Here is a 26,189-nt window from a genome sequence, read left to right on the forward strand (position 1 = left end):
AATCACTTCAGGTCAACCGGTGCCTCCGATCAAAAACGCGCCATATATAGTTGATGAACTATCGATAAATCAATGATTATAAATATTTGTCAATTTTTATTAACTATTATATTATATTTTATCATTTTATCCTAACCTATCCACTTTTTATTCAGTATTAATTTATTTAACAACACTTACCTGCCATTGAAATTGCAGAATTGTTAATGAAAATGTAGGAATTATATTTGAATTTAAACCTTATTAATATTAATAACTTCTTACATGATACATGAAATGTTTTTTTCCCTTTTTAAAAAGCGCAGAAGTTGTGTCACATCCACTTAATGCGTGCAGAAATAAAATATGTGTTTTGAAATGAGGATAATTATCAAAACTTTTAGTCGAGTATATCTCCGTTTTTACATTGCCTTTCCCAACTTTTTTAAAGAAAATTTCTTGTTCGTAAGACAGTGTACGCCCAATTAAAATGATGAGTAAATCAATATCTTGTCCTATTATTTACAAATTTACAGATATTAAAGAAGATGCACTTAATTATTTTCTAATTAAAATGTTATTAGTGTTAATGGGAATATAAATATAGTAAGATTTAAGTTTTTCCCTTCATTATTTTTTAATTTAGGAAACGGTGATCAGTATTATTGAATAGATAAAGATTTAAGGCATGAAGAAAATGATAAAATATAATATAATAGATAATAAAAATTGACAAATATTTATAATCATTGATTTATCGATAGTTCATCAACTATATATGGCGCGTTTTTGATCGGAGGCACCGGTTGACCTGAAGTGATGCTGTGACCGCGCGAAAACGGTTCACCATATGAAAAAAAATTTTAAACAAAATTTGTAGAGAATTTTGTATTCTACAATATTGATAATAAATACCAATAGCAAAAAACCCATAGGAAATGAGATATTTACAAAAAAGCGCAAAAAACCGATTTTTGTGACCTTTGACCTTGAAATTTAATAATTGCGTACACCCTACCATATGTAGGTTTTGAGACAACTTTTAGGGTGTCAATATACAAGTATTTACAGACTTACAGCTGGGTATCTGAATTCCGAGATTCTTACCTAATTTAAGCTTAAATGACTGGACTAATAGGTGAAATATACTGGTGTAAATGTGTGCATATATGTATGTATTAACACTATATAAATATTAAACACTAAGCACTTTGCTGGTCAAGAAATCTAGTGCAACTGAAACTGCAAACACAGTGTACTGATATTTATTTTACTCTTGCAACATGTTGCTACAGAGTAAAATAGTTTTGTTATGGTATATATTTGTACACACAGCTTACGTACTTTTGTATACCTATATATTACTTAGACATTCATTAACATAATAATACATGATATTTAGTTATATAATATTTATATTTTATAAATTAGTAGTTTATTTAATTGTATAAAAATTAAGTGCTCGGAAAACCCCTCCGTATATTGCTTTTGTCTAACGCTTTTTAAAAAGGGGGATCTATAGTAACTATTTTGAAAGGTCTGCTCATGAAGGCAAAATTAACAATTACTTACAAATAATTAAGTATGGTATACACATATGTAGATTTTCTTCTTTCTGTCTTAATATATAAACCTTTCAGAAGTTGCCAACGGCGCTGGGTAAAAATTTTATTTTTTTTTGAGTTTACAGTTCAGCTCATGACCTTCATTTTAAAATGTGTCGCAAAACTGAAATAATAAACAGTAGCATTTCAACCGATGGGATCGCAGTTTACCTATTACCACATAAAAAGCCCTTTTGATACTACACTACTAATATTTATTTCATGCGATTTTTTCTATAAAGATATATTTGCTCTATACAAAGTCCAGTACTCTAAGAGACTTTTTTACATTGTTGTTGGAAAATTTTATAACTATACTCTCTTGCAACATGTTGCGAAAGTATAAAAATGTTAACTCAACATTCATTATTCGATTATTATTTGGTTTCTAATTAACTTAGATCATAGATTTATTTAGTGTCAATACTATTTTTTAATAAAAAGAAGCTATTGAACTCAAACGTGATAGATGTGATTTAATCTGAACCAAAGGATTTAGATTTAATATGTGGGGTATATGAGGTTGCTATTGTACCAGAGAAACGGAAATCAGTATATTAGGGTTATAAAGTTTAAACAAAGGTCTAGACCAAATTCATTCATAGGCAGCGATAAACCACATAATTTTTAAGAAAAACTGTCCATTTAATTATCTTAAATTATCAAATATTTCTTTGTGGATTGACTGATATTTTCGGTAGAAGGTCAACTATAGGCACTGGGGTGCACATATTTAGTACTTAGGGGCTTGAACAGTTTTGGTTCGATTAAGACAATTTTTGGTCACAAGGTGGCATACGTATTATTCACGCAAAGTTTTACCCCGATATAATCATTGTTGCTTGATATGCATAGTGGAAAGTGAAAGAATCAGATGAAATTGAAAATGGTGTTATAAGGGAAATAGGCGTGGTTGTAGTCCGCTTTCGCCCATTTTCGCACTATGATATAGAAATATGAGAAGAATATTATGTACCGAATTTGGTTGAAATCGGTTAAGCAGATCCCAAGATATGGGTTTTCACCTAAAAGTGGGCGGTGCCACGCCCACTGTCTAATTTTGAACGCGGTTCTTATAAAGTTATCTCATACCATCCCAGAGATAAAATTTAAGGTCTCAGGATTTCAACTCGTCTCTTCATCCTGATCATATATATATACATAACCCTATATCTAACTCGATTAGTTTTAGGTGATACAAACAACCGTTAGGTGAACAAAACTATTTTACTCTGTAGCAACAGGTTGCGAGAGTATAAAAATTATACCATAAGTAGTACATGTAAGCTGGGGAAATTCGTGGACCGCTTTAACACATTTTCGGCATTAAACTATTGTAAATCTAATATTTTACGTTCATATAAAGGCAAACGGATGTTTGAATTATTAACGTAAAGTATGTTGGAGCTAGGGTCAATATATATCCGATAATCGGTAGTAGGTCGGAACCGAGGAATTTATACTCTTGCAATTCGCACGAATCAAAGGCCAGGAAGTTAATTCAGGTGTGGCAAAACCTTATATTAAAACAAGTAAGAAAGGTCTTTCGGATGTAACCGATCATTTTATAATCTCGCAAAGTCAAACGGTATACGTGTTTAAGACTTCTTTATATAAAAAACTTTAGAAAACTTTTGATTATCTAAACCACTTAGGAGATATTCGAGGTCAAACTTAAAATTACAAAAAAATCACATCTTTTTTTACTAATTTTTTTTTATACTCTCGCAACCTGTTGCTACAGAGTATAATAGTTTTGTTCACCTAACGGTTGTTTGTATCACCTAAATTTAATCGAGTTAGATATAGGGTTATGTATATATATATGATCAGGATGAAGAGACGAATTGAAATCCGGGTGACTGTCTGTCCGTCCGTGCAAGCTCTAACTTGAGTAAAAATGGAGATATCTTTTTGAAACTTGGTAGACATGTTTCTTGGTACTGTGAGACGGTTGGTATTACAGATGGGCGTAATCGGACCACTGCCACGCCCACACATTAATCAAAAACAAATAATAAGCCATAACTAAGCTCCGCAATAAGATACAAGACTGTTATTTGGTACACAGGATCACATTAGGGAGGGGCATCTGCAGTTAAATTTTTTTTTAAGTGGACGTGGTCCCGCCTCTAATAGGTTTAATGTGCGTATCTCCTAAACCGCTAACGCTATAATAACAAAGTTCACTGGAAGCAAATGTTTTGAGCACTTCTATTGACGGTGTGAAAATCGTTGAAATCGGGTGGCAACTCCGCCCACTCCCCATATAACGGTACTGTTAAAAACTACTAAAAGCGCGATAAATCAAGCACTAAATACGCCAGAGACATTAAATTTTTTCTCTGGGATGGTATGAGATGACTTTATAGGAACCGCGTTCAAAATTAGACAGTGGGCGTGACACAGCTCACTTTTAGGTGAAAACCCATATCTTGAGATCTGCTTAACCGATTTCAACCAAATTCGGTGCATAACGTTCCTTTCATGTTTCTATGTCATAGTGCGAAAATGGGCGAAAACGGATTACAACCACGCCTACTTCCCAGATAACACCATTTTAAATTCCATCTGATTCTTTCACTTTCCACTATGCAAATCAGGCAACAATGATTATATCGGGGTAAAACTTTGCGTGAATAATACGTTTAAAGTATGCCAATTTGTGACCAAAAATTATCTAAATCGAACCAAAACTGTTCAAGCCCCTAAGTACTAAATATGTGGACCCCAGTGCCTATAGTTGACCTTCTACCGAAAATATCAGTCAATCCACAAAGAAATTTCAAACGAGTATACTATTTGACTTTGCGAGAGTATAAAATGTTCGGTTACATCCGAACTTAGCCCTTCCTTACTTGTTTTTTATTTAATTTTCTAAAGCCTCTCTTGTAGCGTGTCAAATTTCCTAGAAGAATATAATCTGGTTCAACAATCCGTTAAACCGGTTCAGAGTTGCAAAATTCCAAATTTAAAGAACATTTTTTTTCCATGTTATTTAAATGGGAACTAGAAATCTGCGATGCGCGACCTCTTAATATTAATATTAAGGGCTCTGATTTTCACAGGCGTCTTTTTACATCTCCACGAAAGTTTTACGTAAGGATTTCGAAAAACAAATTTTATATTTTTTTTGAATCAGCCTATAGTATATGGAAGTTGAGAGTAGTATTAACCTGATTTTATAAAATTTTGGTAATACCAAGTATGAGGGCTATAGGAAGTATTGATCCTATTCAACCTATTTGACACAAAAACATACTTATAGCGAGAGTTTCATTTATTTATTTTATTATATAATATGAATTTCAATTATATATCTTACACATTGACCGATATTTTTAGTAAAAAGTCAACTGTAGGCACTGGGGTCCACATATTCAGTAGCTAGGGGCTTGAACAGTTTTGATTCGATTTAGATTTTTTGGTCACAAACTGGCACACATTAAGCACATTATTCACGCAAAGTTTTACCCCGATATAATCATTGTTGCTTGGTTTGCATAGTGGAAAGTGAAAGAATCAGATGGAATTTAAAATGGTGTTATATAGAACATAGGCGTGGTTGTAATCCGACTTCGCCCACTTTCGCACTATAATATAAAAATGTGAGAAGAATGTTATGTACTGAATTTGGTTGAAATAGGTTAAGCAGATCGCAAGATATGGGTACACGCCCACTGTTTAATTTTGAACGCGGTTCCTATAAAGTCATCTTATGGCATCCCAGAGATAATATTTAATGTCTCTGGCGTATTTAGTGTTTGATATTTCGCGCTTTTAGTAGTTTTAAACAGTATTATTATATTGAGAGTGGGCGGAGTTGCCACCGGCTTTCCCTATTTTCACATTGTCGATAGAGGTGCTAAAAACTAAATTTAAAATTTTAAATTTTGTTATTATAGCTATAGCGGTTTAGGAGATATGCTCGTGAATATGCCGATGAACGAAAAAATATTATAATAAAATTTATAAGAAATGGGGGAGCCTCAGCCCCTTATGGGTTTAATTAACAGATGTCGCATACCATTATAACTTTTTCAACCAACTCCACTGAGAAAAGGCTTTTTTTTGTGTGTAGGATACAGTATCAATTTGACAATGGGCGTGGCACTACCCACCTTTAGGTGAAATCTTATACCCAGGAACCACTTAACCAATTTTAGTAATAATCGGTTCATAAAATTACATTTACATCTATATATATTAACTCGAAAACAAATAATTCAGATCCCAAAATCGTTCTAGGGATTTAAATTTACCATCTATTTATGATACCGATTTGCACTCGGTTATACTTTAATAAGTTTTTAGAAAAAATGTCCAAGTTGAGTCTAAACCAAATTAATTTAATTCCGAACAAATTCGGTAATTTATTACATTTAGTGTACGTTCATATCGCTTCAAAGTTTTCCGTAATTCACTGCGATCGTTCAGTTCTGCCAGAGAATTCGTGTAATTCTGCTTTGAAAATAACTAACCACTATCATATACAGTCATCGAAAATCTAATTTTTGTACTCGGTTTAACTATGCAAAAGTTAAATTTAAAAGTTGAATATCTCATTCTCCATTTTGCATCTCACATTTCAAAAAAATAATTATAAATTTATTTTAAAACTATGTTCCAAAAATCATTGTTTCAAAAAGTAGTACATAACCGTGGTTGTTAAAAGAGTAAAACTTTTTAAAGAAACTGGTTTATTTGTCGACTAAATATTTGGCATTGTATCGAGAATAATCGGGCCTAAACAAAATATATTATAATAATTACATGGGGGGAGATAAAAAATAATATTATACGTGAATAAAGTTGTACCCAAGATATTGGGGAGCACACACTATTTATCTAAAATTAACACTTGCTTTATTTCAGAGAAACGCTCGCAAATACTTTTTAATCAATATGCCCGCATATGGGGCGTAAGCAATTTATTTCACTTCTATACAATATGTTGTATACACAATGAATAAAAGCACAAATTAGTTTATATAACGAATTGAAAATGCGTCAAAAAAGGTAGCGCCCAGGTTCGTATAGCGAAAACCAATATATAGGATTGCTGTAGCAGCTGTCCAAAAATCGAATTTCCGTTTTGCGATGATCCCGTCCTTTTTTCTTAGGTGTGTTCGTGCATGTTGTTCTCAGAGGCAGAGTGCGGTGGTGTCGTTGTGTAGGGTGAAATTCCTTGAGTGTTCACAGGTGTGGTGTGTTTCATTAGGGTGTGTCAGTTTTTCCCGAGTAGAGTGGTGCACGTGTAGGAGGGAGTTTAAACTCATTTAAACATCCTGGGCCCCCTAGGCGAATATTTTGCCTAGTATTACACGTATATGCTTATATTGCATGTATTTCGGCGTACTGCTGGTTGAGTAGCCGAGGGCGCGGCATACATGGTGATAGAGTTATATCCATATTTACCTGTATGGGCAGAAGGCATATTCGGTATGCATTTTGCTGTGCGTGCAAAAGATATGTAACTTAATTTTGCGGGTTTTGAGTTTGTATGTGCTTTTCATACTTATTGTATTGCGGTTGTTTCTTTTAAAATTTTATTATCTGTATTGTTTGTTTAAAACTTCTTTACCATCGGTTTATTACGGTTAGCGACTCCACGCCTGGCTCAGATATGGCCAGAATGGGTGCTCCTTTGAAACCTTTGAAGAGGGATCTTGCGCTCGCTTTTTGAAGTGAGGTTTACAACTTTTACAAGTGTTTCCCATAAACTACCCGTTTGATGAGCGCTTAGATAGTTGCGATAAGTGCGACCTTTACTTTTTGTAAGTCTGGGTGCGTCACTGTATCACATTGTAAATATGGTGATCCCTTAACTTTATTTTTGAAGTTTTATACATTATGAAAATGTTGCCAACTATCAGGCACTATAGTAAGAGAGGTGTCGATTTTTCGACAATCTTTGGACAATTTTGTTATATGTTATGTTAAGTGCGATTTTGGCAAGTAGTAGCGCGCCACATAACTCAAGATTTTTGAAGCAGGATTTTTGTATCATTATTAGCAGAAGCCTGATCCTTTGGGGTTGTAATTGATATGAGGGGCCATTTTTCTAACTCCTCAAATTTCCTTAATTGTGAATTAAGGTATTCTTTTGAATTTTCGTCAACTTGAGTTGTTGATGTGGAAACTGGTAACTCAGTAACTAGTCCACTTAGAATCCAACCGAATATACTATTTTGGGCTAGAAGGGTCTTTGAAATTTTTTCAACACCTTCAAGCATTATTTCCGGTATAAGGTCGCTGCCTACTATTATATCTATTTGAGCGGGGGTATTGCAGTTGGGATCTGCTAGCTTCAGGTGTGAAACCTTTTGCCAATGCTTGCTATTTGTATGATAGCTTGGAAGCATATTTGTTAGCTGCGGTAAGACTATAGCTTCTGCTTTAATTCTCTTATCCGCTTGGGGGGAAATTAGGGTAATGGGGCAGATTTTATTTGAGTTTTGGACTACTCTTCCGCCCATTCCCGTGATTTCAAAGTTGGCTTGTTTTGTTGGCAGTTGTAGCCTATTTTGTGCCCTAGACGCTATGAAAGATCGTTGGGATCCTTGGTCTATTAAGGCCCAAGTTTAAACAGTTCTCCTCGGTGTTCGATGGAGATGACTGCTGTGGGTAGTAATGCCCTATTTTGTATTTCGCTGTGTAGCGTTTGAGTGTTTTGTGCCTTTGAGCAACATGGTATCATTAGGCAATTATCGGTATTGTGGTTTTCGGGATTTGTAGTTGAAACTAAACCCGTGATTCTTTTTATACTAATATATGCACTCTTTTGGGGTGAGCTGGGAAATGTGCTGTAGTGAAGCATTGTGTGATGTCTTTTTCGACAGTAGATGCGATTGAATTTGCTTTTACAATTTTTATGAGTATGCGTATGTGACAAGCAATTTGTACATAATCTTTTTGTTCTTATAAAATTGTTTCTTTCGTGAATTTTTAATTTTTTAAATATCTCGCAAGATTGTAGTTTATGCCCTCTTGTGCATAGTTCGCATGACGTATGCTTATTCTGTTCGGATGTGAACGATTGCGTTTTGTAAAAGCTTCTGTTTAATTTATTTTTGCTACTAGCTTGGGGTCTATTGAAGCTTCTTTTTAGGTCGTGTTGAACAATTTTTGTTTTAACTAGTTTTTTATCTACCCTTTCAGCGATTTCGTACTAGGTAGTTAGAAAGGCTTTCATTTGCTGCCACGTGGAGCATTTCTTTCGTGATGAGAGCGATTGCTCTCATAAAAGTAACGATTTTTCTGGTAATGCTGCGGTGCATATATTTACCAGAATAGGGTCCCAGCAGTCTGTGGGAATATTTTGTGTCGATAGAACCGACAAACAATTAGAAACAGTGGATTGTAGTCTAACAAATTCTTCACTTGTTTCTTTTTTAATTTTAGGCAAGTTTATTAGTGTCGTTACTTGGTTATCGACCAATATTCTTTCATTTTCATATCATGCTGTTAGAGCTTCCCAAGCCAAATTGAAATTGTCGTCCTTAAGTGCGAACTGTTTGACTATTATGTCTGCTTGACCTTTTGTTTTGTATCGGAGGTGATACAATTTTTGCGCTTTTGATAATTTTGGATGGTTGATGTATACCGCAGTGAACATGTCCCGGAAGGACGGCCATTCTTCATAACCTCCATAAAATATTTCTGTATCACATGCGGGCACCTCGAGATGGATGCCTGAACTTGCCTCTTGATTTTGTACTTGTGGCAGCTCTACTCGCTGATGTGGAGTAGATGCAATTGCTTTTATTAGCTTTAGTTGATCGGAGATCATAGCTTTTGTAGCTTCGTACTGGTCTAAGCAGTTTTCGTATAGTGCGTAATTGTCATGATCTACTATGGCGTCATGAGCCGTTTGGAGACGAGTCCAAAAATTGTCGATATTTTTTTTTTTTATTTCCAATAACGATTCAGAGATGTCTTGAATCGGTGAAGATGAAAATCGAGTGCAGTATCGTGTTAGTCTGTCACTCTCAGAATTGAATTTGGTGGCACAAATATTTTTGCCTTTTGTTTGCTTTGTGGTAACCTGTCTTGCGCGTGTAGCTTCTGCAGGTGTAATTTGAATTTTATCCACATTCATAATTTTTTTTTGTATGTTAAAATATTTGCCAAAATTTATTAAAATTTGCTCAGTGTAAACTGTATTTACTAGCAATATGATTTTGTTGTGGTTTTATTTTGAATATATTGCTTTAATTAATTTAATTATTAAAAATCCCACTTTTAATTCAATAATACATTTTATGCCTTTATGTTGATGTATTTAGGTACACCCTAATACACGGACTTGTAAGTATATATTTATGTGCTCGTGAAATTGAGAGCTCGTTGAAGAGATCAATACAATTTGTACATAAGTATGCACGGATTGTTTGTGCGTAATGTGTTTTTTTATACTCTCGCAACCTGTTGCTACAGAGTATAATAGTTTTGTTCACCTAACGGTTGTTTGTATCACCTAAAATTAATCGAGTTAGATATAGGGTTATATATATATAAATGATCAGGATGAAGAGACGAGTTGAAATCCGGGTGACTGTCTGTCCGTCCGTCCGTCTGTCCGTCCGTCCGTCTGTCACACCACGTATAACAATGTGTTAAAAATTTACTAAAACTGTGATAAGTCAAAATCGGAGTCAAAATTCGACAATTGGTTCAGACCAAACCGGTACATAATATTCTAATATTCCTAAGTGTGAAAATGAAGGTACCACAACGAGGCCTACTTCCCATATAATATAATTTTAAATTCCAACTTATTCTTTCGCATTCCAGTATACAAATAAAGCACCAATTAATGTATCGGCATAAAACTTAGCCCGAATGGCGCCTTTGAAATGTGCCACCTTTTGACCAATAATTCTCCAAATCCAAACAAAACTGTTCAAATTCCTAGGTACCGAATGTGTGAACCCATGAGTCTATAGTTGACTTTTTACCGAAAATATCGGTCAATGTGTGAGATATATAACTGAAATTCGGAGAGAATCCCTTCAGGATAATAGTATGTCCAGAGAACTTAGAAGAACGAGAAGGTGCAGGCTCGACAGCGAACAATTTGTAAGATTTTATCAAGGAGTTCACCTCACATGCACATAAAGAAATATAAAAGAAAAATATTTGTCTACAAACAACATATGTATGTAGATATGAACACTCATTACTTCATGTGAAATCTCCGTTGACACGGTCAACCAATGATCGAAGCTTACGGTTTTTGCTTTTATATCAAGAGCAAATCTGTCAAAGGACTGACGCGACGACAAAGCGTCACAACATTGTGTTGTTGGTAGAAAATCCGAAATGTGCCGAAAAATAAAGAACGCTCGCCGATTGTCACCGCTTCCCCTGCCGCTCTAACATCTTTGCTTACAATTCATTGTAAATATGTACATATATTTAAATTGTTTATAAACCTGCATACATATTGACGCAGATTTTTGCGAGTCACGGAAAAATATTTTAGAATTGTAAAACATTTTAAAACGACAAAAGCTTTGTTGCCACTTTTGTCACTTTTTCCTGTGTTTTGTGGGCTTGCAGGTTTGTCACTTTTCCCTTCTAGAGGGAACACCAAAAAGTTGTTCAATTTATGATTTCTAGCTTTTGCCATCGTCGCGAAAAGAAACTTGTAGGTAAACGCATGCTCGGGGAGATGGGTAAGGCGTTTGCTTTTATAAATGAAACGACTTAGCTTATTGCATGAGCGCCAGCGTTCATGAATGAAAATGTTGTTGTTGTGTGATTTACTACAAATTTAGAATTTGTCAATTTGGCTGCCATATGACATACTATCATTTGTACGCTTATATGTATATAGATTTGTGTATGCATTATTTATTTTGCAAGATCATATATGCCTATATTTGTACATACATACTTACGTATAGAGCAGTGCGCGCACATGTATTTATTAATAAGTGATAATATCAACAAGTAAGGAAGGGCTAAGTTCGGATGTAACCGAACATTTTATACTCTCGCAAAGTCAAATAGTATACTCGTTTGAGATTTCTTTGTAGATAGACTGATATTTTCGGTAGAAGGTCAACTATAGGCACTGGGGTCCACATATTTAGTACTTAGGGGCTTGAACAGTTTTGGTTCGATTTAGATAATTTTTGGTCACAAGTTGGCATACTTTAAACGTATTATTCACGCAAAGTTTTACCCCGATACAGTCATTGTTGCCTGATTTGCATAGTGGAAAGTGAAAGAATCAGATGGAATTTAAAATGGTGTTATATGGGAAGTAGGCGTGGTTGTAATCCGATTTCGCCCATTTTCGCACTATAACATACAAATATGAAAATAACGTTATTTACCGAATTTTGTTGAAATCTTTTAAGCAGATCTCGAGATATGGGTTTTCACCTAAAAGTGGGCTGTGCCACGCCCACTGTCTAATTTTGAACGCGGTTCCTATAAAGTCATCTCATACCATCCCAGAGATAAAATTTAATGTCTCTGGCGTCTTTAGTGCTTGGTTTATCGGGCTTTTAGTAGTTTTTACCAGTACCGTTATATGGGGAGTGGGCGGAGTTGCCACCCGATTTCAACTGTTTTCACACCGTCAATAGAAGTGCTAAAACATTTTCTTCCAGTGAATTTTGTTATTATAGCATTAGCGGTTTAGGAGATACGCACATTAAACCTATTAGAGGCGGGACCACGCCCACTTTTTAAAAAAAATTTTAACTGCAGATGCCCCTCCCTAATGTGATCCTGTGTACCAAATAACAGTCTTGTATCTTATTGCGAAGCTTAGTTATGGCAATTTATTTGTTTTTAATTAATAGCGTTTTGTGGGCGTGGCAGTGGTCCGATTACGCCCATCTGCAATACCAGCCGTCTCACGATACCAAGAAACATGTCTACTAAGTTTCATAAAGATATCTCAATTTTTACTAAAGTTAGAGCTTGCACGGACGGACAGACGGGCGGACGGACAGACAGTCACCCGGATTTCAACTCGTCTCCTCATCCTGATCATTTATATATACATAACCCTATATCTAACTCGATTAGTTTTAGGTAATACAAACAACCGTTAGGTGAACAAAACTATTATACTCTGTAGCAACAGGTTGCGAGAGTATAAAAAGGTGAGCTTAAGCCACAATACGATGGCGTGCTACAAGAATACCTCCGTTAAGACCACATGGAGGAAGTAAGCGCAGGCGAAAAAATCATAAATGGCAAGTATTACTCATTTCACTTGCATCATCACGCAGTAGTAAAGCCAAATAAAAAAACAACAAAAGTCAGAGTGGTTTTCAATGCCTCAAGATCCACTAGCTCAGGAAATTCCCTAAATGATATTCTATTTACGGGACCCACACTGTAACCAGATCTAATGCTCCTCATTTTAAATTGGCATACATTCAAATACGTATTCAACTGAGACGTCGAACAAATGTATAGACAAATAGTCTTACATAAAGACGACCAAGATGTTGAGCGAATCATTTTCTGAAAATCTCTATAAACTAAAAACAGTTACCTTTGGCGTCAACTGTGCTCCATATTTAGCCATTCGAACACTCCACGAATTGGCAGAAAACACAAAGTCAGAATTTCCTCTAGCAACCGAAGTGTTAAAAACTCAAACGTATGTAGACGATATTCTGTCTGGAAGTCACAGTCTTTCACAAGCATACGAGTCACTAGCACAAGTGACACAAGCCCTCAAAACCGCAGGGTTTCCGTTAAAAAAGATAACGGCGAACCACCCTAATATCTTAAAGGACATACCTAAAGAAAATCTGTTGGACACTAATTTCCTTAAATTCGAAAAGGAAAGTACAACAAAAACTCTGGGGATCCAATGGAATGCGATATCTGACCAGTTTTCATACACTACAGAGTCCATATCAGCATTATCCGCCAAAACAAAACGCCAAATTTAATCCTCTGTGGCAAAACTTTTCGACTGCGCAGGATGGCTTTCGCCAATTATGGTACAAGCGAAAATCTTGATACAAGAATTATGGCTAATTAGATCCGACTGGGACGAACAAGTAAAACCACTTCGTTAAGAAAAGTGGTCCCAGTTTGCAAGCAATCTGAATGATATCTTACAGATACAAATTCAACGATTGGCAAATTATGCCCCAGAGCACAAAGTCGAACTACACGGCTTCTGTGACGCTTCTGAAAAGGCATATTGCGCAACTACAAGAATATATGGTCGCACACAAAGCGACACTGCGACCACAAACCACTTATTAGTAGCAGAGGCAAAAGTGGCTCCTTTAAAAACAATAAGTCTACCACGACTTGAACTATGTGGAGCGCTATTACTAGCCAAACTAGTATCCATCGTACAAACGCATTTAAACATAGCACAATATAAATTATCTCTATGGTCCGATTCCGAAATTGTATTAGCATGGTTATAAAAACCACCACATGCATGGAAGACGTATATTTCCAATCGACGGTCTCAAATCCTTGACCTAGTAGGATCAGCCACTTGGCTCAGAAAGTCGAAAAATCGACTCCTTTCACACAGCAGTGGAGGATACTGACATCCTTGAGCGATTTTCATCGTTCTCCGAGCTCTCAGAGTAATCGCCTATATGTTAAAGTTCATAGAGCGACTTAGAATTAAAGTTAAAGGAAGTCCCTCAGAGTACCCCCAATGCGATATATGACACACCTAGAATTGCAGAAAGCAAAGGTCGCTCTTATCGCATATACTGAAGCGCGCTACTTCAGCCGCGATATAACACTACTAAGAGAATCAAAACCCATTGACAAAAGGAATTCACTCTAAGTTCTTAACCCAGTCCTAGACACGAAAGGTCTGCTTCGTGCGAATGGTCGGCTTGCCAATTCAAGCCTCACGTATAACGAACGCCACCCTCTAATCATACCAGAGAAATCTCGACTTGCCACTTTACTCCTCAATTATATCCACTTTCTTATGCTCCACGCAGAACATCGCCTAATGCAACATATAGTCCGCAAAGACTTCTAGGTATATTCCCCGATTTAAACCCCAAATAAAAAATGCATTTTCATGTGCAAGATCTGCACTCTGCATAAGCAGAAGTTGCAAACGCAGATTATGGCAGCACTTCCACCGGAACGCTGCAACTTCGCTCTGCCTTTCACAGTCACAGGTGTCGATTTTGCTGGGCCTTTTCAAATAAAGGCGTCCATGCTAAGGTCGCCCACCATAATGAAAGGCTATGTGGCTGTCTTTGTCTGTTTTACAACAAAAGCAGTGCACCTCGAGCTATGTACGAATCTGACTAAGGAGTGTTTTCTCGCGGCATTTGCTCGCTTCGTCGGACGACGCGGCTTCCCCTCAAAACTAATGAGCGATAACGGCAAAACCTTCATTGGAGCCCAAAGAGCCACTGAAAAACAGTTTCTGGATAAACAAGTATCACCTGAAATTGTTCAGAAGTATGCTCCCCAAGGCATTAATTGGCAGTTTATCCCCCCAAGCGCTCCTCATATGGGTGATTTATGGGAATCAGCTGTAAAAAGCTTCAAATCTTATTTCAAGAAAGTAGCTGGAAATCACTCCCTTATTAATTCACTCTCGCAAGATCCCTCCAACTTCACAGCCCTAACTCCAGGGCATTTTCTCAAAGAAGCACCAATTCTAGCCATATCTGAGCCAGGCGTGGGTTCGCTATTCTTATTAAATCGATGGGAAAGAATCAAAATTCTCCATCATGATTTCAGCCGCCGATGGAAGGAAGAGTACATCAAGGACCTGCATAAAAGGTACCGATGGAAAACTCCAGAAAAGGCACCAAAGCTTGGAGACTGTGTCATCATACACGATGATTGTCTACCCCCCACATAATGGCGGCTTGGCCGCATAGAAAAACTATATTACGGTTCCGACGGTCATATACGAGTGGTTGATCTCCGTACTCAAAACGGAACGCAAACAAGACCGCTCGTGAAATTATGTTTTCTGCCAACCGCATCTAATGACAAAACCGCAAATAACGAACAATCCGTCGATATTACCGCAACGCAAATTAATTAATCATATAACAAACCGATAAACCCGCAAATGACAAAACCGTTGTAAATGTAACCATTCTAACGGCAATGATCGATCAAGTTGACGATCCATTCCTGCCACATACAGTGGCACATTCGGCATAAATTTACATGCCACAAATGTAACCATTCTAACTTCTTCCGATAAAAATGGATGTAGATATGGCCACAACACCAATGCCAGCTGTGAGGTCCGCCATCAATGTGCCGGGCAGTGGGGCAACTCCAGCACCACGAACCGCAGCGGCAATAGTTCCTGCAACCGCTCCCGTAGTGGCCCGCGACCACTACCACCTTCATCAGCACCAGCAACGGTACCTCAACGCAGCCGATGTCCGCTGTATCGACGCACACACCAGCTGCAACACTGCAGCATTTTTCGAGGTATGCAGCCCCTCCAACGTCAGCAGGTTGCCCAAGCTCACGGGCACTGCCTCAATCAATATCACACCACTCAGACTACCCACACATACACATCACATCATACCACAACTTCACACAACCCAACACTCAAAAGGGACTAGCACAGGACCAGAGGCCTTCCTTTTTTCATGCGCATTTCGAGCCGCAATGACGTGCGCCGGTCGCAGCAACTTCTCGCCCGAGTACCTTGAGTGAAATCTTCAGCCTTTATATATATATATTTTTTTTGATTCTAATAAACAAAGCGGATACCGCCGAAAAATCCATTTTAATTTTTTGTGCTAGCAATAAACGCATTTAAACGATGAGTGCAATCGATTGTATTATTTAAAGTTAATGCACCAAAATAATGATAAGATCACTTATCCTTATGTTTCTTGAAGATGCACAGTTAAATCACTAAACAAAAAATTAATTGAACTTTTTAGAACTGACAAATCGCACAAAAATTCACAGCACAGAAATAATACAGCTTAACAGCTTGAAGTGTTGCCATTTTAATGCAGCGAATACAAAATTTTCCAGGTGCAAATGTGCTGACGGTTTTAGGAAATTAAAATGGAAAACATTAAAATTTGTGCATAACTTCTAAAAGTTTTGTATTTAGTTAGCAAATATATATATTTTCCTTCACAATTTTATTCTTGCTAAGCTTTAATCCCCTTATATCATTTCCAATCTGTGCATATTGCAAAAATTGCTTCTGGTTAGCATATGTAAACATCTAGTCTAGTACTAGTTAACAATCGCACCTCTTTTGGTTTCGAATCATTCAAATGACTTATTATTTTTATAGGCTAAAGAAATTCAATATATATAATTGTGAAGTGAAGTTGCTTTTTTATTTTATCAACCTATTATTTTGTAGTAACAGCACCATAGTAATGTACATATATAAGTATACCTATTTTTGATACCACCAGAAGGTAGTGGTTTCAACAAATATACTGACTTCTTAAAAAAATCTGAAATTTTAAAACTCTACAGCAGCTCCAAACTTACCAGGGTAAATGTGAACTATAGAAATACAGTTTACAGAACTGTCTCAAACTCCGAAAGTTCGCTGAACTCTATGTATTAGGTAGGGTGTAAAATATTTAGTTTCTTTTAAATTTGTAACTTTCGAATATTATTGTTAATATATATTTGTTGCTTACCTCTTTTATTTCAGTTTGAACTTGACGGAACTGGTACACCTCATTTAAGCTCCAATGCTCGTGGGTTGGGCACAGATATTGCCGTTGTTAGCAGCATGGTATTTCTTGCGCAGTTTATTCTCTCCATTTGCATGGGTACTATAGTACGGTTATCTGGAACAACGACTGCCGTAGTTGGCATGGCCAGTTTTTTAAGCTTTTGTGGAGCAATAGCTGCCACTAAAATTATGTATTTAGATTTATAAAGGCTATAACCCCAAGAACCAATGTCCTATTCTGCACATATTCTCATGATGACGAAAAATTGTTCATTATAAGTCGGTGAATAAATAATCGCATTTTAAATTATTGCATGTGTCGTTTACTTTTGCTACTGTACCGAACATAGTTTAATTTTTTTTATAATATACGAAGTGTTAATTCAAAGCAATAGTTAGTACCTTCCCGCAGCTCTCTGTAACTAGAGAATGATACTCAAGAGGTAGCACTAGTCTAGGATTTTCCAAAAATGTTTTTTTTTTATTGGATCCCCCAAAAATATTATTCTATTAGTGAAAAAATATTATTGGTTCAGAAGATTGACCCAGTCAATTGTCAATACAAAAATTTTTGTGTTCTCATATATACATACATATATGTATGTATGTTTATATGTTTAGAGAAACCCTTTTTTCGTACAATCAAAATAAATTTTCAAGGTAGGGCTTTCATGCCTACTATTCAATCTTGCACTTGAAGAGGTGATAAGATACTCGGATGTAAACACTAAAGGTACAATATTTTTTAAATCGACTCAAATTTGTGTGGACGAGGACGTTGAAGCGCTGAAATTACAATGTTGGCGAACTTAAGGAAGGGACAAACATAATTGAACAACTAAATTGCAGTAAGCGAAGACCCGCACCGGGTTGTGGAGCTAATGATGATGATGATAGTTCACATATTTACCCCAAAAAACTAACACGTATTTTTTAGGTATACTATACTTGTATATCTTCAGCAGCAGCATAGAGATTTTATTAGCTGAGTTATTCAAAATACTAATTTATATTCATATGTTATGATAATTTATATTTATATATTATTAAGATTTATATTCACTTATTATTTAATGTGATAAGTAATAAAGTAAAGAAGCAGTGCGATTAAGGAAACAAAAGAAAATTCTGTTTTATTTAACCAATGCGAGTAATTAATTTTACATTAGAAATTGCGTTACTCCTCATAACTTGGTGCCGGATCGTCCGAAATCACGAAATCAAGATTCACTCGTTAGATAATAGTTTTCTCCGGGGAATGTCAAGAGAATATTTTGAAACTACAATTTTTCATTTTGTTAAAACACTTTGAAGGAGAAAATGCGATGTTTTACGATTTTGTTATTGTAAAATAAAAATTATTAACAAATTTATAAACCACTCTCCAGCGTTACCGCATAAATTATGTACGGAAATAAGGTTCAACATTTCAAAAGGATCTGTGCAGTAGTTTTAACGTTATGAAGGTCCCCGCTTGAAATCCTTTAAAGTTTTGAACACTATCAAATTTGGTATACAAGGTGCGTTCCACCTTTTAAAACAAGGACAGAACAAATGGTTTTAACGGCAAAATCAATTAATTTTATTCAAAATAGTCTCCTTATGCTTTAATACAGCTTTTTGCACGGTCCAAAAGCATGTCGAACGAATGTTTTAGCTCGTTGCCCGGTATGGCCGCCAGAATGCCGGTGCTAGCCTTTTGAATGGCCTCCACGTCTGCATAACGCGTTCCTTTCATCGGCAAATGCATTTTTCCGAAAATGTAGAAGTCGCACGGTGCCATATCAGGTGAATACGGGGAGTGGTTGATTGTTAAAATGTGATTTTTGGTCAAATAATCGGCCAAAAGCGTCGATCGATGAGACGGCGCATTATCATACAACAAACGCCAACTTCCATCTTCGCGATATTAGGGCCGAACACGTCGAATACGGCGCACCAAACGCTTCAAAACTCCAAAGTTGAATACCGCATTAACGTTCTAGCCAGGTGGAGCAAATTCTTTGTGGACACTACCCTTGGAATCATAAAAACAAATCAGCATTGTCTTTACCTTTGACTTCTCCAGGGGTGATTTTTTGGCCCACATGTTCATCGTCATTTATGTCCTCACGACCACTTTGAAAACGTTGAAACCACTCGTGCACTCTTCTACGGGATAGGCAATCATCGCCATAAACTTGTTTCATTAATTGAAACGTTTCGGTAAAAGTTTTACCAATTTTAAAACAAAATTTAATGTTGGCTCTTTGTTCGAAGCTCATTTTCGCACCGATGACAAAAACATACTAACACTTAAAACACAATAACTTCACTTCCAATAGATGAAATGTCATGAAATTTTTACTAGAAGTCGATAAAAGATACCAGATTTTAATGCACAAGTCGACATATAGATGGCGGCACTAGAGTTTACTTTGTTACTTTTTTACTGGTTACTTTGGAACGAATTTGTAAACCAATGCAATGCAAATGCAAATTACTAAATTATAATATTTCACCTCCCTTAAGGACACAAAAACAAAGTTTTTACCAGTTGTCTAATTGGGTGAAGAGAAAGTGCATCTTGATGCTCATGTTACATCCTAGTCTCTGGAAGTGCAAAGAGCTGCTCAATGTGTTGAATGTAGTCTGGAGACTTTTTAAGTCCTAAGAATTTTTGCGCAACCCAAATAAATTCAATCCATGCATCTCCTTATCTGTCACACAGTCAGGAAAATGTTGGTCCTTTATTAGTTCTCTGATTTGAAAACCGTTAAAAATACCAGCTTTAATTTTTCCTGTGCTCAATTTCGAAAATATTTTTTGCTGATATATTTAAAACATTCCTCATCCCTGTTTAAAGATTTTACCAACTATTTTACCAGAGCTAACTTTATATGAAGAGGGGGTAATATAATGCAGTCTCTAGCTACTATAAGGGCACACATTCATACTACCCGGTACTAAATTCACTCTCAAAGACCTAATTTTTTTACTCCAGTGTTCTGTCTTGCTGGGCTATCCCATAAGCACATGAAACAGGAGCATTTGGTATATTCTACTTGTTGGTATACCATTCTGTTATTGTTTTCCCCAAGGACGTCCAAATAGGGCTCTTTATAAAATCAGACGCATTTAAACGGAATTCTCTTAACATATAGTCACCTTAAATAGCACAAAAACTATTCGGATCATACGAAATTAAGAAAATAAAGTAAGCCGAGAGATATATATTATAATTGTCCGTTACGTGCTCTTAACTTTTTGATTAAAGGTAGGATACCGGAAAATAAAAAATTGTATAATCGGTTGTATATGTGATCTAGTTGTCCGATCTGGGTGCTTCCGACAAATGATCAATATATGTTTAATTTAATTCGGATATCGCAAAACCTGACTAATTATCCGTAGAATATTTCCCTCTTATGTAATTTTTCCGTTGTTTTGGCTAAATCAACCAGCTCTAATGTACAAGTTAACAATAGTTAACTAAGTCAGTCTCTTGAACTGCCAAAATTGCAACCTAGGCAGTTTAGATTTCTGAATGACCGACAGCCGCAATTCAACACCTTGCAGTAGCCACTGAACGCAATGCCTTACACAAGCTTAGGCGTCAGCAGAAACTTAGAAAAGCACCGTCAATGGCAGTAGCGGCGATAGTAATAGTAGGTTATAAATAAGAGAAATGAATTTTAATAAAACAGTTTTAAAATGGAACTCAACTTGTGTTTATTTAAAATAACATAATTCCGTGGTAGTCGACAACACCGTCGCTATCGCATAATCGGAATATTATTTAAATAGTTAGTGGGTAGTCGACAAAACCGTCGCTACCACTCACAACGCACATAAATATTCAAACTACTTATAGTAAAAGTAGTGATAATAAAAAAATAACTATTATTTAAATAGTTCGTGGTAGTCGACAACACCGTCGCTACCGAATAAAGGAACAGTCTAAATATAATAAAAATATAACTTACACATATATAAGTATGTATAATATTATATATTAGATCAAGTAAAAAGTTCGTTCGGTTTTTATCTAAGAGATGGCGTTATTGTCCATACTACTAGTGTTACGTGTCGCATCATGTCATACTATACGGCGCTAAAAACGTGTTTATTCGCGCTAAAAGTTTGTCTTTGACAGTTTTTCGATTGATTTACTCAGTTCGTTGTGAGCGCTCGTTAAAGATGGACACCAACAAAGAGAAAATTCGCTATATTTTACAATTTTTCTTCGATCAAAGCGAAAAAGCAGCCAAAGCGGCTGAAAACATTAATTTAGTTTACGCGTCGGGAGGCCTGTCGTCGAAAATTGCGATAAAATCATGGAAATAGTGGAAACAGACCGTCACGTGAGCACTTATTTAATTGCTGAGGAACTAAAGATAAGCCAGAAAACCGTTTGGAACCATTTGCATAACCTTGGATTTAAAAAGGAGCTCGATGTTTGGGTGTCACACGAACTAACGCAAAAAACATGATGGACCGAATTTCCATTTGCAAATCGCTGCAGAATCGCAACAAAATCGACCCGTTTCTGAAGCGGATTGTGACTGACGATGAAAAATGGGTCACTTATGATAACATCGAGCGCAAACGGTCGTGGTCAAAGCTCGGGGAAGCGGCCCAGATGGTAACCAAGACCTGATTGACGGCTAGGAAGGTTTTGATGTGTGTTTGGTGGGATTGGCAAGGAATCATCTGCTGCGAGCTGCTCCCCTATGGCCAAACGGTCAATTCGGCCCTCTACTGTCAACAACTGGACCGCTTGAAGGCAGCACTCATCCAGAAGAGGCCATCTTTGATCAACAGAGGCCGAATTGAGCTCCATCAGGATAACGCCAGGCCACACACGTCTTTGGTGACGCACCAGAAGTTCCGAGAGCTCGAATGGGAGGTCCTAATGCACCCACCTTATAGTCCGGACCTGGCACCAAGTGATTACCATATTTTCCTGCCCATGGCGAACGCGCTTAATGGTGAGAAGTTGGCCTCAAGAGAGGCCTGTGAAAATTGGCTCTCTGCGTTTTTTGGCAATGGGGACGCAGCCTTCAACGAGAGGGGTATAATGAAGTTGGTATGTACACAAAGTTATCATCTTTTGAAAAATCAATAAAAAACCGAACGAACTTTATACTTATGTAATAAACGTGTAAATTTTCGAATGTAATGAAAAATAACTTATATTTTGTGTCAATGACATTTTAGATTGCTTTACAGTTTAAATACTTAACCTACAATAATACATTTTGGTTTTTGTTTCTTTTATATGTAACTCGAATAGCTTAGGACAAAGCGTTATCTTAATTTATTACAGATTATATTATATTTATTGTTGTTGTTGTTGAAATTTATGAAAATAAAAAAAATATTTATTAATTGTTCTTGTGACTTTATTTACATGTGTGTTAATTTATGTTACTGTTAGACATATAAGGAAAATTGAAATACTCATCTGAGATTACTATTATGGACTTTTTTCCGTCTATTAAAACCGTAGTACCTAAATCTCGTTTTTTCAACAAAAATTTTACTAAATTTATTTCCCAATCTTTTGTTTCTTTTCAAGAAAAACCTTTTTTCCAGGTTCATAAGTTTTCATTCCTTTATTTTGATTATACCGCTCTAAGGTCCTTTCCTGGGTTTTAAAAAACCTTTCGTGTACTTCGAATGGCTTTTCAGGTAAACAGTTATAAAAACTCTCAATGGGCCTAACATATGTTGTAGAGTGTAAGATATGGTTGAATTTATATGTCGCTAAAAGAAGGTCTACAGTTTCGTTCAGCTGTTGCTACTCTTTAATGCAACGGGCTATCTCCATAAGAGTTGAGTGAAACCTTTCGATTTTCCAGTTGGTTTCACTATGCAATGTTGGGACGAAAAATTGCGTAATTGAAAAATTATCTCTTAAGATGGGTTTTATTAAATTGTATTGGAAATCTTTTTTATTATCTGAAACCATTAACTTTGTGTTTTAGAATATTAACAGCATTTCGAGTAGTGCATCCTTAATATCTAATTAAGATCGGGACGAAATAGGTTTCACAATGCAATATTTTAAAAACTTATCGATGCATGTTAGAAAATGCTTTTTATCTGTTATAAAAATATCGAGATGCGAAATTTCACCAGGAAACATAACAATTATAGATTTTAAAAGTTTTTTAATGTGGGAAAAGTAATACTCGCTAGAAATTTGTTCGAAATTCTCTTGAAAGCAACGATGAGAGCGGTTGTGCTCAGTGACAACCGTTTCTAGTTGATCGTTTTTGGTTTTTAAATCTATTACCACCAGTTCCGTATGTAAAAATTAAACTCCAGTATTAGACGATACTAAAGGATTTTGAATTTTTGCTTATGTTTCGAGACCACAATGTATAGCGTTAGTCGTATTTGGGTTGATCACATCTTTTAAACATAATTACAAGTTGTTTATAGTGTCGAAACTAATTGTGTGGCGGAAAAATGTTTGAAAAAGAATTTTTGTACGTTTGTTTACAGTTGCGCCTTTTGACAAAATCAACTGGGTTTTGAATTGATTTACTGGGGACTTTCTTGTTTTAATTACGTAACTGAGAGATTGTTCGCTATATACTGTTTCGCTCAATTCACTAAGATTATTAATGAATTTCCTTACGGAAAGAGAACGCGAAATCATTAATATGGGCCGATTATTTTGAGATAACACTGCACCCAAAGCGTTAGACGAAGCGTCGGTCGTTAATTCAAATGGCTGATTATAGTCAGGATCTTGTACGAGGGCATCTTCCGATGAAAGGATTTTCTTGATTTTAACAACTGCAGACAAAGCTTCTGGTTCTAGAGTGATTTTTAATTTATTTTTGATGTATTTGTTCCGGCGCGACCATTTTCTCCTCGTAAATATTTTATTAAAAGCTTAACAATGGCGGCATAATCCTTGACAAACCTACGATAGTAGCCTGCAAGGCCGAGAAAAGAGCGCAAACCGCGTAACGTCTCTGGTGTTTTGTAATTAATAATATCCCTAATCTTACTAGGACAAGTCTTTATCCCATTTGACGAGACTAAAAATCCCAATAACTCGAGTTCCGTTTTGAAAAACTGTTTTTCAGATGACACCCTCATTCCTGACGCTTCTAGTTTTTTTAAAATGGTATTGACATGGACTAAATGTGATTCCGCATCGGAAGAAAAAATAATGATGTCATCGATATAAACATGACATATTTTGCCAATATTTTCTCGCAGAAGATCATCTATTGTTGAAAGATACTTGGCGCATTCCATAAGCCGAATGGCAAGCGACAAAATTCGTATTTGCCATTATTTACATTGAATGCTGTCTTTTGTCTATCTCTTTCGCGCATGTTAATTTGATGAAAGCCCGATTTCAAGTCTAGGGTAGTGAGGTAGCGTGACTTGCCTAAATTTGCTAGTATGACAGTAATTTCAGGTATAGGGTAGCGATCAGGGATTGTTTTCTCGTTGAGTTTTCTAAAATCAGTTACCATTTGCAAATTCTGCTTTCCATTCTCGTCGGTACCTTTCTTTGTCACGCCATAAATTCAGAAGCTGACATTGGTAGGGATAGCTTTTACTATAAATGGGTTCCTCTGTGAGAGTGCGAATAGTACCTTCCACTTTTGTATTGTAAGTCAAAGCTCGGTTCGGATTCGCATTTATGTTATTATTTATCATTTGTCGAAATCGAGTACGGATATTTACGGGAACAGATTATTCTGCAATTGTTATCAAATTAACTTGATTACAATACAGATTGTTGCATTTTACCATTTCGATGATATAGATATCCTGATTCTATGTCGATTCTGGCTTCAATGCGTTTAAGGAACCCATACCCGACTATCCATCGAACGATTTTCATTTTTTTAGCAAATAAAATGTTAAGGTATAATCACGAATATTGAATAAATGGTGTTAATTCCGTTAATTGATTTTAAAATAAATGGTTTTTTCATTAACTGAATTCCCTGTAGGAAAGGAAGATCGTTAATGTAATTTTTAGAAGTTCCGGTATCAATTAGTATTCGCAGACCATTTGTTGTTGTTGTATTGTGATCGATTTCCATCGGAATCGGGCGGAAATTTGGAGCAGCTAACTTCCTGCGATACGGCATAATTAGCGTAGTTCTAGATGGGTTTATGACTTTCCCATGGCAAATGTATGTGCGAAATTATACCGTTTGTTATTTGTTTCTAACTCTTGCGCGACAGCTAATGCTGTAGGAAGGTCTTTTGGTCGTGACGAAAAAAAGACATTACAGAGGGTACGACGCTGACCAGAGATAAAAATACGAAGTGCATTTTCTCTTGCTCGTTCGTTAAGAGCTTCAATTATCTCGTTATTTTCTCCATGAGTCATAATTTGTTTATTAATTATGTGTGTTAGATGTTTATCGACGTTTCGTAATAATCCGCGATGGAAAGGTCACCCTGTCTTAGAATACTCATCTCATTTTCTAAGGCATAAATTGGACGTTTATCTGCATATGTTGGGTCGAGTCTAGCAATTATTGCTTTGAAATTTAGCACAGTGTTAAAGGAGGAGAGTGTTAAATTGGCCGTATCTGTTATTTTATTCCTAAGAATGCCTATTGTCACATAGTATTTTTCTAAACCCTCATTATAATAACTAATGGCAAAATTGGCTGCAGAGCGTCATGCTGGGTAAGATGAGCTCAAGTAAGGACTAAATCAAATCCAAACTAGAATTGCCTGGTGCGATCACAGGGTTAATCGAAACTGGCTGAATAATTGATTTGTAAGACCAATTATTAAACTCAATAACTCAATAAAGATTCTAATTGCCTTACCGCTGGTGGGGGACAGAAAAAGACTTCATTGAGCTGAGAACTTATTTATTCTAATTTTATTTTGTTAAATGCATCGCTTATATACTATTTACAAATCTTACTATCTAATTAAATGTATACATATGTATG

At 36.1% G+C, this 26,189-nt stretch overlaps 1 protein-coding gene across 4 annotated transcripts in view; it reads left to right on the forward strand.

The window, feature by feature from the left end:
• Positions 1–17,563, forward strand: part of lovit (loss of visual transmission) — a 232,637-nt gene extending 215,074 nt beyond the window's left edge. For all 4 annotated transcript variants that reach the window (XM_070112985.1, XM_036377036.2, XM_036377032.2 and 1 more), the window contains one exon: positions 17,230–17,563. In XM_070112985.1, the coding sequence (XP_069969086.1) occupies positions 17,230–17,263 (34 nt within the window). In that variant the 3' untranslated portion in view covers positions 17,264–17,563. The remainder of the gene's footprint in view (positions 1–17,229) is intronic.
• Positions 17,564–26,189: the final 8,626 nt, after the last annotated feature.

Source organism: Bactrocera oleae, chromosome 2, assembly GCF_042242935.1.
Source record: "Bactrocera oleae isolate idBacOlea1 chromosome 2, idBacOlea1, whole genome shotgun sequence".
NCBI classification, from domain to species: domain Eukaryota; kingdom Metazoa; phylum Arthropoda; class Insecta; order Diptera; family Tephritidae; genus Bactrocera; species Bactrocera oleae.